Source organism: Pseudorasbora parva, chromosome 24 (genome assembly GCF_024679245.1).
Source record: "Pseudorasbora parva isolate DD20220531a chromosome 24, ASM2467924v1, whole genome shotgun sequence".
NCBI classification, from domain to species: domain Eukaryota; kingdom Metazoa; phylum Chordata; class Actinopteri; order Cypriniformes; family Gobionidae; genus Pseudorasbora; species Pseudorasbora parva.
Window position 1 is genome coordinate 8,800,513 of NC_090195.1, and position 19,333 is coordinate 8,819,845.

General features: G+C 37.8%; 1 protein-coding gene across 4 annotated transcripts in view; it reads right to left on the bottom strand.

Moving 5' to 3' along the window:
• Positions 1–2,233: 2,233 nt before the first annotated feature.
• Positions 2,234–19,333, bottom strand: part of plppr5b (phospholipid phosphatase related 5b) — a 70,691-nt gene continuing 53,591 nt past the window's right edge. For 3 of the 4 annotated variants that reach the window (XM_067435233.1, XM_067435232.1, XM_067435231.1), the window contains 3 exons: positions 16,479–16,655; positions 9,134–9,268; positions 2,234–2,616 (listed from right to left, as the gene is read on the bottom strand). In XM_067435233.1, coding sequence (XP_067291334.1) covers positions 2,587–2,616; positions 9,134–9,268; positions 16,479–16,655 — 342 coding nt within the window. In that variant the 3' untranslated portion in view covers positions 2,234–2,586. Of the gene's footprint in view, positions 2,617–8,512; positions 8,960–9,133; positions 9,269–16,478; positions 16,656–19,333 lie in introns of those variants that run through there. The other variant, XM_067435234.1, reaches the window with a different exon arrangement.

A 19,333-nucleotide genomic window follows, 5' to 3' on the forward strand; every position in this document is an offset into this window, starting at 1 on the left:
TAATCAAATATTACTGACCCCACACTTTTTCACAGTAATATGTGGCATGTTGTTGATTAACACAATAATTTCATGAAGTAAAAATTTACATTAATATTTCAGAAACACAACCAGTTCCTCATCCTAAAAAAGTAGATTCCACCTCCAAAAAAACAACAACAACTTTACAGCTCAAACAGAACATTTTTACTGAAAAATGTGTAGATGAAACCAATAAATGAGCTGAATATTTCTGCTTCAGCCCATATAGGCCTCCATTATAAGTGTATTACTGCAAACATGTTTTTACAAACTGAAGGACAACTTGAAGTATTGGTCCTCAACAGCATTAAACCAATGCTAGACGTAGACATTAAGCTAAAGATAACCCAGAATAATCCTTTAAACGGCACCACGACATGACTGAAACACAGGGCCAGAGATCTGAAATAGAAATTTGCACAGCACTGCATTTTTTTTTTAATAAATAAAATAACGTAGTTGACTAATTAATATTCACAACTTTACACATGAGGTATCATGGTCCGTTTTTAAAGATCACAGGAGAAGAGGTGGCTTTCTGACTAATTTCCTTAACATTATGAAAGATGCGCTGGCCATTGAAACAGTGTGAAACAAATGCCTATGCGAGTACCATTATGTCAAGCACTGGTAAAATGGACCGACTCCTTATTCTAGTGAGATGGCTGGTGATTGTCTTAGCAGATGATCTGTCTTTCACAGCTAGGTGATTAGGGTTTGCACAGCTTCACTGTGAATGTCCATTGGCCACTGGGTAAAGTTGAGTCTTGGCTTATGAACGATCTAACCAGTGCATGTGGAGCTGCTTTTTTGCTGCTAGTACAGTGGGTGAGTACTTGAGTTCATATGAGCTTTGGTATTCTTTTAATGTGAGCTTTCAAAAGGTATTTTTAGCTTATTTTCTGCCTTATTTTTGTGGACACAGTGTATTTATGCATGTATGGAAGCAAAATTCTGCCTCAGAGTAAACCAATCAAGAGGTAATTATCAAGAACAAAGTGGAAATTGTTTATTTCTTAAGAGAAATTAAAATTAAATTAAAGGTTCACCATGCAACTTTTCTGTCCGCTAGAGGGCGCCTATTCAAAACAAAGGCGTAGTTTGATGACGCCAAGTTTGAGCTCAGAATCTTGGGACAAGTGGTCTTCACCTCACAGCCGGTGGAAAAGAATCGGACTAGGACTCGGGCAGAAATCCTGTTCTTGTTCTGCAAGGCCACTGGAGCGATTGTTTATGAGATGAACAACACGCCTCGTGATCAGCGGGACTTTTATTATGACGGGACACAGTCACCGGCGCCATTTACGCTTTTCCGGTCATGAGTATGAGGTAACGCAGCTCTGTTTATCATATTAGATACATTTAAGTGTGTTTAAAATGATGTTATGACGTTACTCTGTGTGTTCGCTCAGTGGCTGCTCACTAAGAGTAAATAGTTTCTGCCAAATAAAACTGGAAACCGAGGGTAATGCAGATATGACGCAATTGACAGGCGACTCCCTCAGACTCCTTGGTTAAAATAGCAATTTTCTCACAATTTACAAATAGTTGGAAACATTTAGGATATTGTAAGAACTCAACTGGACAAAAAAAATAACACTGGCCTGGTGGTTTTTGGATATTTTACTGCAAAAATACTACATAATGTGCCTTTAAGAGAAATAAAAATCACAATTATGAGAAAATATTTTATAAGTTTGATTGTTGGATAAGTATGCTGATATGATGATGGTACAGACATCGCCTCAAAGTCGTTGGAAAGTTACAAACGCCACATTAAATGCGGTTTTGCGCTCTCAACACGCATGGCTGCCCACTCATTTTTGTATCGCGTACCTTTGCGCTTGTGCGGACACGCCAAGTAAGAAACAGGCTTTACTTATACTCGGTAGAATGTCTGTTGGGGAACCATCAAAATAAAGTGTTAGCAGACTACTTAATTCTAATGAATGCTAGTTGACATGTAGTTGCAAGGTTACTTATTGTCAATAAAATGTCGACAGTGGACAGTCAAAATAGTGTTCCTAGCCACATTGTTGAAATAGTGTCATTATTCCAAGAAATAGTCACAATTACCTTTTTTTACTCTGAGGCAGAAACATGCTTCCATATATTTGCACTCATCCAACGCAAGCTCTAAAAAGAAACAAATTCATATAGGAATAAACACGTTCTGGAATATATGCAGACGAATAAAACACATATTCACAAATACAAGTAAAGTCCACTTTTAATTCCATAGGTAGGTATTTTCATCAGCCGGCCATAAATCCCTTAAACACAGACACACGCGCTCCATATACGTGAGCAACTGAGATATTCTGAGCTCTGGATGTGAGCCAGTCTGAGAAATGTGAAGTGTGAAGCTTCAGTCATTAGTTGCATGATGGTAACAATTATTAGTAGACAGGACCACGTTTTCCACACACACAAAGCAAGGGCAGAGCGATCCAAAACGACACCATAGAGAATATGAGCACTGCGTTAGCGTTGAGCCGTGACTATCGGGACTGGACGGTAAACAGCGTGGATGTCCAGTGTGTCTGCCACACCGCCGACTCAAGGTCACGTGATCTCAGCGAAGGCGATGTGATTCTGTTGACAGAGTTAGACAGAAGGAAGGACGTCAGCAAAAACCTGAGGACATCAAACACATCAAATCTGCTTGGGAAGAGGAAAGACTCTTTTAGATGTCAACCGTTTCCACACAAGCTTTGAGGAGAAAGACATTACACTGTTCACACACGTGACCACTAGCAGCAGCCGTTTAGCGCTGTACCTAAATAAATACACTGCAAAAAAACGTATTGGTCTTGTTTTCCAATAAGAGTTGTTACATTTATGCTTACAAAAAGAAATATATTTGTCAATGGGGTAAGAAAAATGAACTTAAGTTCTAAAAAAAAATTAGAAACAATTTCACTACTTAAGAACGTTTCGAATTGTTTACTGGAAAACAAGAAAAATATGTTGAAAGAAGATAAACAGAAGGTGTTCACGTTTATTTTTCTTTTTAGTTTGTGGTCGATAAAACATTTGAATGTTTTGAAAAAGAAGTCTGTTATGCTCACTAAGGATGCGTTCATTTGCATTTTAATAAAAAGCTGAATTTTCAGCATTATTACTCAAGTATTCAGTGTCACATGATCCTTCAGAAATCATTCTGATATACTGATTTACTTACCAAGAATCATTTATTATTATTATCAATGTTAAAAAACAGTTCAGTTCAATATTTTTGTAGAAATTGTTTGTAACGTTACAAATGTTTTTACTCTCACGTTTGATTATTTAACCCTTAAATGCTTTAGTGACCCGTGACATCATTCACTACCCTCCTCCTTCTCATTCTTTTTTGTTTTTTTAAAGTTAGACATCAACCTTATACATTATAAAAAGAAAAAAATTATGTTTTTACAGTAGTTTTTTGTCAAAATAGTATAGGATCACTAACAACCCGAGGTGTGTGAGATTATAACTTCTTTTTTTCAGCACAACAGTAAATAAATCGATAATGACTAAAAGAGTGATAAGTGCAATTTGCCTTTATTCCACAAGGTGGCAATGTCTAATACACAATGATGAAGTGACGATTCACTCAGTTACCTCAGACGGAAAACAAAACTATAATCTAATCTAATAATTACAATCTGCAAAACTTGAAATGGCTCAGCAATTTACAGCAGAGCAAGTACTGAACACATTAAAATATTAATGTCACTGTCACTTGATGACAGAGCCCTTCAAGAAACTGTCAGGGATTGAAATATTTATTTTAAAGACATTGAAAATGAATTTTGAGAATATGCGTGAGATCCCAAATATGACCCAGATGTTGAATGTACTGGGGAATGAGCTCTGACAAGGACAGTGATGATATAAAACATCTGCTCAAACTGAACCCTTCCAAGCTACAAAAGGTAACAAAATATGCTTTATTTTATTCTTCTGTAAAATGTTTTTTTTTTTTTTTTTTTTTATCAGGAGTTTTATATATTTTCGCAACAGGTAGAGATCCATCCGTTAGATCCGGGTCGCTAAAGACCCAAATATGTAAGAATGTTTGGTGAAACAGTCATGTATTTAAGGGTTAATGCATTCTTGCAGATTAAAAATATATATTTCCTCCAAAGAATAAAAATATCGGTGGTTTAAAGATGGTTGATGGTTCCCCAACAGATATTCTACTAACTATAAGTAACTTTTGCAACTAAATGTCAACTAACTCTTGTTAGCGTATTAGTATATACAAGGGGTGACCTCGAATAGTCGAAGATTCGATGCATTGATATGCGGAGAAGGAATCAACCACCGATCTCACAGTCGAAACTTCACGGGTGTTATGAAACGAGGATCATACCATTTTGGCAATATGGGGGTGCTCAATATTTTAAAGACATTGCGAGGCGCTGAGTTTCGTGTCCGATGTGGACCCCCTTTAAGGGCCACGTCTTTAAAATTCGAACACATTGTTTTCAATGAGTGTATGCACACCGGCGGTGGCATTCGGCGCCTGTCTGTGGCGACTCGGGAAGTTGTTTAAAATCCTGCCGCACCACAGAGCTCCATTTCAAGGTTTTATATTACATTTATAATATATTTCCCTCAAATCGTCAATACTGATTTCACCCTGTGCTACAAGATACACCCATCGTGCAGCTTCTTCTGTCAGAAGTCAAAATGTTCTTTTATATATTTGTGTGATGTTCTGTATTTCGATCTCGGCTTTAAAATATGTAATGAGAAAACGTTTTACGAATGTTTATCCACCACATTACCTTTTATTTAAACCTAAATAAGAAAGCCACTGTCAGTTCGTCTGTCAGTTGGCAAACAGTTTTGGTCGCTTTATTAAAAGATGTTGCTGTGTGCAGTGTGTAAAGGAAAATAAAAATGCTGACTAGTGTCTTGCCCCTCCCAACCCATTCACAGACACAGATAATTCGACTATCAGTAGACTATAGAAAGATTCGACAATTCTGATTTGAATGTGTAAATCCTAAGTCGGGGACACCCCTAGTATATACAAATAAGAAATGTTGGAAAGAATGATACTTTTAAACATGAAATTAAACCAGGTGACAGAGTTATTGAGTCATTCAATTCAAACAAACGACTGATTCATTCAAGAATGAGGCAGTTGCTTATGAATGAGTCATTGAATCTTTGATTCAACCGATTCGTTCAAAAAGCTGAGTCATTTAGTAATAAAAAAAACATGGTTGAGTGTTGCTGTGAGATGCGCCATGTTTCTGCTGTGATCTTTGGAACTATTTCCGCTGCTGAAACTGAACAAAAACAGTCAATATTGCATCTTAAATGTAAGTGACTTTAAGATTTAAGAAAAAATAACTGTTTGTTTAACTGTTGTATGAAATCAGTGATAAAATCAACATTTTCAATCGCGATGGTATAGAGGAAAACAGCATTTATGGTTGTGATGAAGAAAGTGTAATGCCTCAGTTACGCTTTTTGGCCCCACTTTATATTATGTGGCCTTAAGTACTATGTACTTACATCAAAAAATAAGTACAATGTACTCACTTTGTTCAAATTGTATTGCAAAGCACTTTTGCTGATATTGAGGTGGGATACGGGTTGAGTTAGGTACAGGTGTGGTGGTGTGGATCAGTTTAAGGGTAAGGTTAGGTGTAAGGGAAGTGCCAACTGTGTAATTACAAATGCAATTACAGAAAATAATTACAGACGTAATTACATGCAGTTATTTTAAAAATGTAAGTACAATGTAACAACATGTATGTACACAATAAGTGCATTGTATCAAATGAATAATTAATATGTTAGTACATAGTAGTTAAGGCCACCTAATATAAAGTGGGTCCCGCTTTTTTCATAAGTTGAATACGTAAGGTGGTCTGGCGGGAACTAGATATTTTTCTGTATAATGTGTGAAATATAGACATTTTTCTTACACAAACGTATCGATTCGCTTCAGAAGGACTTTATTATCCTTCTCTCTTTGGCTCTTTTTGCATGCTAGTTAGCTTCCTGTCACATGACGAGTGATTGACTGCTGCTAATATTAACCAACCTAAAGCCTGCTTTAAAGTTAAAGCATAAAGATGCAGTTTATATTGGTTATGATAGAATGGTGGATTAACTCACAGGCACAGTGTGCAGTAATTGGTGAACAGGTCGCACCAAAACAATTACTTGCACTCACACAAATATATGTTGAGGTTGCACAGATACAAATTTGGGAGCATTTGCAACCAAAATGCTCACTATTTCTAGCCTGGCTCTGCATACTTTCATTCATTTTACAAGCAGCTGAAGCTCCTGCATGAAGCTGACCACAGGGACCAGGTAACAACAAACACTAATGGTTCTGTTTAACCTTATGCTCCCAGTTTGTGGGCCCAATCTGAAAGAAAATGAGCCCCGAGAACCAGAAGACAGATCATCGGGGCGTATCACTCCAGTTAAAACTATTCTGAAACGCAATGTTTTGTTTCTTACACGCATCACGCAGATATACATATAAATGGGTGTTGAAAGGGATTCTGCTGGAGCTGAATTTAGAGTGATGGTTAAGAGTACACATTGAGCCAGAAAATTCATAAATAATACAGCTGGAAATAGAGTGAGTTCATCAGAGATTCAGCAAACATGAAGAATGATCACAGAAAAAGCGATCTGCAGGTCATATCGCTGATATATACACTGTGACCTCGGCAGAGAACGCGGGCGGATTTTCCCAAGCAAATTATTTCTTGCTTCCAGTCATATTTGCAGTGATCCCGCAGTCTCTGTGATTTGAAGAGACAAAACAGAGATGTGGATTTTCCTCGCCTTGTCCTCCCACTTTCAACAGCATTATGGTTTCTGACAGCAATCTGTCTGGGGGATATTTCAACAGAAAGCAAAGTGGAATCATCCGCTTTCCATCCCAGAAACCCCACGGGGCATTATTGCATCCAAACTTCATCTACATGGATGGACTGATATCACAAATAATTATTTTGAATCGGCACCCTTGACTAAAGAAGAAACTGGAGATTAGCATTTTTATTGGCGGAAAGAGCCCTCAATATCCTACACATTCATTTGCTGCATTTTAATAAACCATCTGTGAACCGACATGTGAACACGAATGGTTTGTTGCAGCTGAATAAGCAAACAAGAACAACATTTAATCCCTCATATTCTGCAGAGAGGAATCAAAACAGCAATCTGGGATTAAATTATCTTGTTTGCTTACGTGCAAGATCATGAAACAAATGCATGCATAAATGTTTAAAGGGCCATACTTGCAGTTTAATTACAGTCTGACGGGGCTCAGCGGTAGCCTGTGGCTTAATTAAAAGCCGAACACGAAGTCTGACTCTCTGCCATGGAGGATAACGGCTGCTATGGTGCTAAATGCAGACGGTAGCACCTTAGAAATGGAGGTTTTACAAACGTGTTTCAAGTCTCTGAGGGCTTAGTGGTGCGTTTTGACTTCTATTGAGTTTTTAGGTCACTCAACTCAAACACCAACACCAGGTTTCAGATCAGGTTTTTAAATGGATTCTGGAGCAGCGGCTATGAAAGAAAACGAACTTGAAGCACCTGTGCGTGCAAGGAATCCTTATTAGATCACAAAAAAGCTTCAAATGATATGACTCGTATATTGCAAAAAATCACGGTAAGTACCAACTGAAATATTTGTTGGTGAACCAAACTTAAAAAAAAAAAACTATAAAAAAACATAATAAAGACCCTTATCCTGCAGCTAAGTCAATTGTCTATAAAAAATGATGAATCCAACACATTCGGTTTCTGAGTGTTTATCCAAAAAGCTGTAAAAACAAGTGCATAATTTAACCTGATAACCTACGTGAGGACGTGGACGCACTGAAGCTCTCTTTGCATAAATTAGCTCAAAATTACTGTCCAATGTAAGTAATTACCTTGACAAACTATACATCTGGAATTCAACAGAAAAAGGACATTATGAGAAAATAAAATAAAAACAAGATGTTGTATAAATCCCCTCCTATCTCCTATCCCCTCCTATCTAAAATCCCCTCCTATCTCAGAACCTACTCTGCTCTGATTGGCCAGATGGGCTCACAGCCCATGTCAGAAACTAAACGCCCATTAACTGAACTTCAGCTCCGGAGGCTTCCTAAACCCTCAGTGATTGTAAACACTGTAAAGACAGTACTGATGGTGTCGATTTAAAAAAATATATATATATATTTATATTATTTAAATTATAAAATATAAATATAAAAAACTAGTTATTTCTGAAGACCACCTTCTGTATTCAACTCATGCTGAAAGTGTAACTAACGCTTCTCTCAGTTCTAAATGCTTACACCATGTACTGGTCATATGTCGCGCCAGTTACGCTTTTTCCATCAATTGAATATGGAAGGCAGTCTGGGGAACTGAGTCTATTATGTTTGAATACGGAAGCATAATAGGGGCACTTTAATACTTAAGTATACAAAATATTAAACAATTATAATTAATATAATATTTTTTTACTTTACCAAGACAAACAACAACCTATTTCACTCTGAAAATTACTGAAAGGTTCTTTAAAAATGCGGTTCAATGGAAAACAAATCTGCATATTAGCTTTAAGTTCAGAACAAGATCAGATGCAACCACGAAGACTGAACTACAAAGGACTTGAAAACATGCAGCCGGAGATGCCAACGCTCTGGGTACACTGTAATTAGGCACTGGTAATTGGTTTGTTCACTTGAAATGAACATGATAGGGTTTTAACTGGGATTTAATGATGTGTCGTTGTACTCCAGAGGTTTGGCAGCCTGAGCTCCTCACACAGGTGCGCATACGTTTATTGCCTTGTGTTCTGCAGGTGTCTGAAGCGGCTGCTTTTGCCTGTGATCCAGCTAAAGAAACTCAGGAGACGGTCTTTCAGAGTGTGGGACTCCTCATCATCCATTCTCAGTTCTGTCACCTGAGGGACAGGAGCGCATGGATACACATCTTGTTGATACGAGTGCTCAAACTGACACAATTGGGACCCTTGAGAACTGTTTCAACACTCTACACACAGGGCATGCACCATGTGTCAGTTCATTTGACAGCATTCTTCTACAGATATCGTGTGCTTTGTCTATGTGCTCAATACCTGTGAAGCGATGTACTTCTCCAACGGACTCTCAATCCTGGGCGAGCTGACCATTGGATTGTCACTTATGTTGTCTTGTGGGGGATCATCATTCAGCAGTTGTTTGCCTTTGAAGTTATGGACCACACAAACCACCTGAAAACATAAAAAAAAAAATTATTTATTATTTAAGGGGAAAAAATGATTTTCTTGATCATCTAAAATGCAGCTCTTCTGGCACTCTGGCACTATGCTGATTGGTCGAACGCATGCTAAACACCAACATCCATCATTTAAAAAAAAGCAGTGTACACATATAGATTATAGCCTAAATATTTACTCCACAAATAGTGGAATTGCAGATGGACCTTTCAACCTTTACCCTAAGTAATGTACGTACTTCTGCTTAGCAAGTGACATTGGACATCAACGACATAGCAAATGCTAATACTTTTCATATATTGTCTACTTTCTTTGTATAACAGTTCTATCTAATAACGTATTAGACAGGACTGTTGAACAAATTGTAAACTAATGAACACGGAGAACACAAAATAAATGTCCACCGCGCCGTCAAAATAAGTCACAACAACAAGCGCGGCTTATGTCACTTCAGAGTTCCTACTGGTGGGGCAAATGCAACCAGGAAAACGGCCCTAGGGGTACATTAAGTTCTTGGAGAACCACCATGGTGGCTAGATCCTTTAAATAAGTTCCTAAAACTGCCCAGTGCGAAAGCTCCTATTTACATGTGCTAATGTAAGAAAAATCTGCCTGATTACCTAAATGTGAAAAAAATGGGAGGGTAACTAAATTAAACAGATTTTACACACACATACACACACACACACACAAACACAAACACACGTTGGTCTATGTTTACAGGGACTCTCCATAGGCGTAATGGTTTTTATACTGTACAAACCGTATTTTCTATCCCCTTACACTGCCCCTGCCCCTAAACCTACCCATCACAGGAAACATTCTGCATTTTTACTTTCTCAAAAAAACATCATTTAGTATGTTTTTAAGGCCATTTGAATTATGAGGACATTTGATATGTCCTCATAAACCACATTTATAGTGTAATACCAGTGTAATACCCATGTAGTTATACAAATGTGTGTCCTCATAAACCACATAAACAGGCGCACACACATACACACACAAAATGAAAGCATGAAATATGTATTTTTGAAAGGAACCCCTCTGGCAGGAAGTAATGTAAAATAACCGTAGAGGACAGAGAAGCCGCATTAGTGCGAGAGAAGCTGAATTAGTGCAATTGTAGAATAAAAAAAGATTTTTAGAATTAAATAAAACATTTGACTGTGACAGCTAAGTGAAAGTACGGCTGAATGTAAAGATTAGTGCAGTTGTTGATTGCTATGAAGCTCTGGAATACAGCATCAACACAATACAGCTGCACTGTCAATGGAGTAAACAGCATAAAGCACATAAACTTAATACAAAGCCACTGTGTAGCGCACAGTCAGGGACAATCTTGTGTCACAGTGGGAAGAGAGAACAGTGAAATAACAGTAATTTTGTTAGCAGCCATGTGAGAGTCCTCGACCCATAAAGAGAACATGGCAACTTCTCTTCCCACTCATATAAAGAGAACGATAGATAGAACGTTACAATGACAGACAGAACAATAGATAAAACGCCAAAATGAGACACAACGATAGAACATCACAATGATGAAAGACTTGACAATGATGAAAGACTGGCGATTGGGTTGTCTTAGGCAAACATTTAACCTAACTGCTGGGTTAAAACAACCCAATTGCGGGGTTAAAACAACCAAGTTGCTGGGTTAGTCCATTTTCAACCTAACTGGGTTGTTGTTTTTAACCCAACATTTTTTTTTAGAAGATGCAGTGCCTTGCAAAAGTAAGACCCCTTGAACATTGCAACCTTTTGCCACATTTCAGGCTTCAAACATAGTGATATGAAACTGTAATTTTTTGTGAAGAATTAACAACAAGTGGGACACAGTCATGAAGTGGAACGAAATTTCTTAGATATTTCAAACTTTTTTAACAAATAAAAAATGAAAAATTGGGCGTGCAAAATTATTCGGCCCCCATAAGTTAATACTTTGTTGCGCCACCTTTTGCTGCGATTACAGCTGTAAGGCGCTTGGGGTATGTCTCAATCAGTTTTGTACATCGAGAGACTGAATTTTTTGCCCATTACTCCTTGCAGAACAGCTCGAGCTCAGTGAGGTTAGATGGAGAGCGTTTGTGAACAGCAGTTTTCAGGTCTTTCCTCAGATTCTCGATTGGATTCAGGTCTGGACTTTGACTTGGCCATTCTAACACCTGGATATGTTTATTTTTGAACCATTCCATTGTAGATTTTGCTTTATGTTTTGCATCATTGTCTTGTTGGAAGACAAATCTCCGTCCCAGTCTCAGGTCTTTTGCAGACTCCATCAGGTTTTCTTCCAGAATGGTCCTGTATTTGGCTCCTTCTATCTTCCCATCAATGTTAACCATCTTCCCTGTCCCTCCTGAAGAAAAGCAGGCCCAAACCATGATGCTGCCACCACCATGTGTGACAGTGGGGATGGTGTGTTCAGGGTGATGAGCTGTGTGGCTTTTACGCCAAACATAACGTTTTGCAATGTTGCCAAAAAGTTAAATTTTGGTTTCATCTGACCAGAGCACCTTCTTCCACATGTTTGGTGTGTCTCCCAGTTTGCTTGTGGCAAACTTTAAACAACACTTTTTATGGATATCTTTAAGAAATGGCTTTCTTCTTGCCACTCTTCCATAAAGGCCAGATTTGTGCAGTATACGACTGATTGTTGTCCTATGGACAGAGTCATCCCAGCTGTAGATCTCTGCAGTTCATCCAGAGTGATCATGGGCCTCTTGGCTGCATATCTGATCAGTCTTCTCCTTGTGTGAGCTGAAAGTTTAGAGGGACGGCCAGGTCTTGGTAGATTTGCTGTGGTCTGATACTCCTTCCATTTCAATATTATCACTTGCACAGTGCTCCTTGGGATGTTTAAAGCTTGGGAAATCTTTTTGTATCCAATCTGGCTTTAAACTTCTCCACAACAGTATCTCAGACCTGCCTGGTGTGTTCCTTGTACTTCATGATGCTCTCTGCGCTTTAAACGGACCTCTGAGACTATCACTGAACTTCTGGAGAGAGTTTGCTGCACTGAAAGTAAAAGGGCCGAATAATTTTGCACGCCCAATTTTTCAGTTTTTGATTTGTTAAAAAAGTTTGAAATATCCAATAAATTTCATTCCACTTCATGATTGTGTCCCACTTGTTGATTCTTCACAAAAATATACAATTTTATATCTTTGTTTGAAGCCTGAAATGTGGCAAAAGGTCGCAAAGTTCAAGGGGGCTGAATACTTTCGCAAGGCACTGTAGGTAGGTAGGGTAGGTAGGATGGATAGATGGATGGATGGATGGATAGAGTGATAGACAGACAAACAGAAAGAACGATAGAACGAAAGAACGATACATACAGACACAGAAACACAGGAGAGCTTTATAATAAATCTTTACAGAAACCCTCATTGCAGTGTTTTGCTTGCACAGCTTTCTAGATATAATTTCAAATCCAAATGTGTATTTGTATGTTGCTGAGCATCTGCGTTTTCTGACTTCTGTGCAAAAGCTGTTGATGATATTAATAAAAATCTCCAACACAGCAGCCAAGGGCCAAAGTAGGTCACATATTCTGTTGGTAGTTTATATTCTGCTGTCATATATGCAGCTTCTGGGTCTCCAGCTAAACAGAGCATGTTTGAATCACGAACCCATCGTGGTATAAATGAGGTCGATATCTTATAGAGTGGGCTCCTTACGCGATGAGAAAGCTTAGCACATGCAATTTCAATAATTGGAGCGTGTCAGCTAATCACATGATTCTTTGTGCATTTCTTCCAACAAAGCAGCAGCTAACTGTATTCATAAATCGCGATCTCATTCGCCTGTTCCACAATGGGCTCGCAGCAAGGCTAAACACTTCTGTTTGACCCTCAAGACCAGAGGCTGATATGCCAGCAAGATTTTACATTTGCTAAATAAAAGAGTTGTGCTTCAGAATATCTTCTTTAGTTTTTTTATTCACAGAGCATCCATAGTTGCCAAAACAAGCACCACTAATATGATACATTTAATTATTCAGTCAAATTAATTTTTTTTTATAGCAATCACATAATCATTAAAGAGCTTAGTTTGACAGTTAATTACAAGAGACATCTCTGAGACCACTCAGGAATTATTTTCTTTATCTTGTTTCTTGACAGAGACTGAAATGAAGTTAGATATGAGTTATGTAATGTTTCTCTGATCATTAATAAAGTCAGAAGAGGGAAATCTTTGAGGAGTTTTTGTGACAAAATCTTAACCTGAAATGACATTTTGCTAATGGTATGCCGTGGCACTCTAAAAAGCACCATTGTGGCTGTGCGGGACACTAAACAGTCTTTGTGGCTCAGGGTGTGAGACCTACATCAGAGATGTGCTTTCATCTATTCTTCCTGGACATTATCTTAAATCAGGCGTTATCAGAACAATGGGCTGGAGGCTGTCAAAGAGAACACATCTGAATGCTTAAACATTAATAACACGCAGTGGACGTTCTCATTCGCAGTGCTTGCTAAGACAAACATTACTACCACTGTTGCTCATAATCAAGGTTATTATGACTTTATTTAAATCTCTAGATCTGCGTATTACAAGATTAGTAAACATCTTGCATCATCTGAAAAGCAACCTGTTCTGAGCATCTGTGAGCACTACCATTCAAAAGTTTGGGATCTCTAAGAGTTTTTAAATGTTTTTGAGACTCGTATGCTTACCAAGAAATTAAAAATACCATATAAACAGCAATATTGTGAAATATTTTACAAATTAATTCTATTACTCCAGTCTTCAGTCACATGATCCTTCAGAAATCATTCTAATATGCTGATTTGGTGCTCCAGAAACATGTCTTATCATCATCAATGTTAACAATTTTTGTGCTGCTTAATATTTTTGTGAAAACTGTGGTAATGTTTATATTTATTTATAAAATAGAATGATATTGTTACATTATAAATGCCTTTACTGTCACTTTTGATCAATGTTATGAATCCTTGCTGAATAAAAGTATTAAAATTACTAGCCGCAAACTTATCAACAGCAGTGCATACACATTTAAGGCCCTATTTTAACAATCTAAGCACATTGTGTGATTCTCTTAATGAGTCATGGGTGTGTTTTGGCCGTAACATGCAATAAACCAATCAGGGTCAAATCACCCATTCCCTTTAAAAGTCAGTTGTGCTCACACCATGGAGGATTTGCTATTTAATAATTTAAAAATGTTTGTGCGCTGCTACACATCCCTGTGTGTGTAATAAGCAGAGTGTATGCGCGTTGTGCACCCGGCTATATGCGCATATTACTAACGCGCTGTTTAAATAACACAAAAATACTGCGCTATTGAATTTTTTTGACCAGATTTTTGTTGGTCAATGGAGCAGTGGCTTTCGGTTGCCACAAACTAGCAACGTGCCAACAATGCACCTGAACACACCACGTTTTCAGACCAACCATGGGCGAACAGATGGGCCCAAAAATGCATTTGCTATTTGAACAACATAGAGGAGAATGTGAAAATTATAACTGTCGGGCTGAAACGAAATAAAAACTTGCGTCGTGCCTGGTGCTGCATAGCGTCGGGTGTATGATAAAGCCTTTGGTGTATCGAGACATCAGTTTTTTCTTACTTGTCTGGAACTTCAGGCAATTCATTGCGGCAAGCCAACCTAATCAGCAGCTCGGATTAAAAAAAATCCCATACTTGTGCCAAGAATCGGTCCTTCCAGGCATTTCCGCATGCTCAGGATGGTGGAGAGAGCTTGAGATTTGGTACAATAAATGCTGAATCAACCACAAGTGAAGTGCAATTTCATGGATTTCTTTTCAGGCTTACTTTTTTTAAATCGCAAAATATGGCAATATAAAATCAAGACCAACTAACTTGATGCCAGTCCTTAGAGAAACAAAATTTGCACCTAAAGTTCAGCAAAACAAGAGTCATTGTGCTTGACTGTGGTGCTCTAAAACCCATGGTATGTTTAAGGGGTTGTACTCAAGAAGACACAAACGCATTAGCATCTGCTCTAAGCTCCTGTGCCCTGAGAGGAAACCTGTATCATGATGATGTGCCCAGATGTGGGTGGTGGAACAAGGGTGAAATCCATCTTCCTGCATTTGGCAACTCTACACAACACAGTTGGCTTTAAAGCAATGAGGCCTAGAGCAGAGGGTCTGCATGTTGGCATGAGCTTAGGCCCTCTAGAATATCAGTATGTGAGCGGTTCTTCTACTTAGCTCCCCACCAGCCAACATTATCCCTTTTCTATCCTGTTATTCTCGCTAAATGAGCTATATGTAATTTGCTCTGGACTTCTGCCACTCAACTCCATGTTTGCCATTGTTGGATTCCCCCCCCCCCAAAAAAAGAATTCAGTCATCATTTACTCACCCTCATGGATTGTTACAAAACTACTATGAAGGATTTCACTGAGTTTCTATGGCTTAATAAAATAAAAGAAAAATTCAACATAAGTGTTACTAGTTGACTAAAAATAAAATTAAAAATAAATTAAATATATTAAATATTAAACTATATAATTGTTAATTGAAATAAAGCTGAAATAAAGTAAATTATAAATATTAAGACTACTATTTAAATATTTAAAAACTAAAATAAGTATAGGCTGAAGTACTAAAATTACTAAAACTAAAAAAACGAAATAGAAATATTTAAAAAGGACAAAAGCACATAAATTAATACCATTTTAAAAAGCTGACATAAACATGAAAGCTAATTCAAATTTTGAATAAATACTACATAAATAATAATATATAGGTCTGATCATGACTATTCAAAATCGTTGTCCAGAGTAAAGTCTGCAGAAGATCCATATAGTCATGCAAACAAGATAATTTTAAATGAATGTTGAAATGTATATTTGAACTATTTTCCATATGTACTAGAGATTTCAAAAAAAAAAAAAAAAAAAAAGAAAGAACGAAATGTGCACAAAAAAAACCTTGACTTTTCCAGGCCTGAAAATGACATTCAAATAATTGGATATTTCTCAGGTTTTCCAGGTTGGTAACCTAAATATAGTGTACTACATAAAATGGACTACATACTTTTCAGTCTCCATAACTCGAGACATTCTGCAAAATATCTTTATTATAAATAAATGTTTATGTTCCATAGAAGAAAGAAAATCGTAAAGGGTCTGGAATGACATGAAGGTGTTACATAATATGTTTGCAAAGAGCCTAACAGAAATACACAACAGGAAACTGATGAAAAACTTACTAGAAAAGTGGCGATGGCCACGCCGATGATAAACCCGGCGATGACGTCAGACCAGTGGTTTCGATACTCCGCCACCCTGTTAATACCCGTTAGAAAGGCCAGGCACATCAGGCTTAAAGACATGACTGGTTTAGCCAGACGAGTTCCTTTGGCTTTCACTGTAAATGTTATGTACATCTGAAATCAGAGAAAAACAAATAACAAATATTATTAAAATAATAAATTATTTGATATGATCTTTTGATATTCAGATATTACATTATCCAGACAAATTGTCCATATTTGACTACTGAACATTTTTTTCTGTCTGAAGAGACTATAAACTTAAACTTTCTATACTGATCAGGACAAAGAGTAATCAAATGGTAACTTACTATGCGTTCTCATATATACTTTTGATGTTACATACAGTAACAACATACAGTAACATCATACAGTAGTCCATATTTGACCTATATAGCATATTTTTGGCTAAAGAGTCTTCAAACTTCAACTTTCTATATAAACTCATTGACTCTTTCGGATATTATGTTAGCCAAACCATTGTCCGTATTTCTGCCGAAAAGTCTATGAACTTTAACTTTCTATACATACTCATTGACTCCTTCTGATGTTTCATATGAAGCAACCACAAAACTCAAATATCATCAATTTCCATATAGGGTAAAGAGAGCCTTACACAGTGACACACTGTTGTTATGGGTACTTCCTTAAGCGAATGTGGCTTCTGCTTGTGAGCATCTATTTGTGACTAGGTGAAACTATGTGCTCTGACTAATTTATCTAACTTCTGTGTTACCGAAACATTTGATGTACAAGACCCTTTCAACCTTTTCTTTTAATGTCCTTCGGGTATCCCCCAAGATCCACCAGTAATGCACATTCTGTCTTACAGACATATCAGATGGAAAAAAACAGAAGAAAAACACAGGGAAATTGGGTGCAAAACCACAATGCACATTTTCACGAATGCAGGCTGAGAAAACAAAGATTTTAGGATACAGCTGCAAAATATTAAAAAAAAATTAATCAATGTAAAAAAAAAATCAGTGTCGCTTAGAGTGAAGTTTTTTTTTTTTTTTTTATCTGTAAAGTGTGAACAACATCGAAATGTTCAGCTCAAACAAATTAAGGGAACATTTAAAATCACAGCGTAACACCAAGTCATTTAAACTTCAGGATATCAGTATGTCTAATTAGGAAGCATAAGTGTAAATCAGTTTCACTCGCTTTGGTGCAAATAAAAGTGACAACAAGAGCACTGGAGAGGCATCAGCAAGACAACCTCCAAAAAGGTAATGATTTTGCAGGTGGTGGCCGTAGACAATTGTTCTTGTCTTTAGTTGTGCGTTTTGTCCTTGTCACTGTCTGTAGCATGAGGCAGTAATTTCAAACCAATCAGGTGGCACATGCCACCTCCAGGATGGTACAGCTTTACGTGCAGTCACAAAGAGGTTTGATGTGTCTCCCAGCAGTTTCAAGAGCATGGAGGAGATATCGGGAGACAGGCCGCCACATGAGGAGAGCTGGACAGGGACACAGAAGGGCAACAACCCAGAACCAGGACCGGTGTTTGCTCCTTTGCGACAGATTTCATGAGGGTAGCATGAGGGCCCAACGTCCTCTCAGCACTGTGCAGCTTGATTGGCATTTGCCAGAGAACACCAGTATTGGCAAGTCCGCTATTGGCGTCCCCTTTTCTTCACAGACGAGAGTATGTTCCCATTAACCACATGACACGTGAAAGAGTCTGGAGATGTCATTGGGAATGTTATGCGGACTGCAACATCATCCAGCATGACCGGTTTGGCGGTGGGTCAGTAATGGTCTAGGGAGGAATATACTACTTCACTGATGCCCTGATCCAGGTCTGGGAAGAGATCCACCAGGATACCATCCACCATCTCGTCAGGTTCATGTCCAGACATTATCGTGAGTGCATACTAAGACGTGGGGGCCCTACACAATATTGACTTACATTTTGAGTTGCTGTGATGAACTTCATGCATGTTGGATCAGCTTGTACTCAGCTCAACTTCAGTTTTTTTTTTGGTATGATGGAACGATTTGGAATACAGTCATTAGTGTGTTGATGATTTTGGTTTCCATTGACCGGTTTCACATCATTTTGAATGTATATTTTATATTTAATTCATCAAGATCCAATGTGTGATTTAAAAATCAGAATCATGAATCAATAAGCTGATTCATAACCGTTCAAATCTTTGTTTGAGGATTTAAAACAAACCCGGAAGAGAAGAGAATGATGAAAAAACATAAATGTATTTTCGATGCTTCAAGAGATTCTAATTAACCAACTGATGTCACATATGGACTACTTTGATGATGTTTTTATTACCTTTCTGGGCATGGACAGTATAGTGCGCATTCACTTTCATTGAAGGAACAGAAAAGCTCTCGGACTAAACATAAAATATCTTAAACTGTGTTCCGAAGATGAACGGAGGTCTTATGGGTGTGGAACGACATTCACTAATGTCATTAATGACATAAATTTCCTTTTTGGATGAACTAACCCTTTAAGGGTGTGCATTAATGGTTGAGTCCTTTGAAAAGATATAGACATGTCATTGTGTGTGTATGAGTGTGTACGTTTTCTAAGGGAGTCTCATGAGAATGTGAACAGCTATCCAAAACACATTTAGATCAGTCAGGCAAAGAGAAAGTGCCCAAAACAAGCCTGTCTATCCAGAGGGAGATTTATGTTGTGACTTTGAAAGTCACGTCATAGCAAAGTGAAAGAGAAAGTGTGAATAAATGTGGGACAGTCCTGCCGACTCATTCTGGAGTATGCATGTGTCAGCGCTGAAGGTCGAGGATAATCAGCCATCACT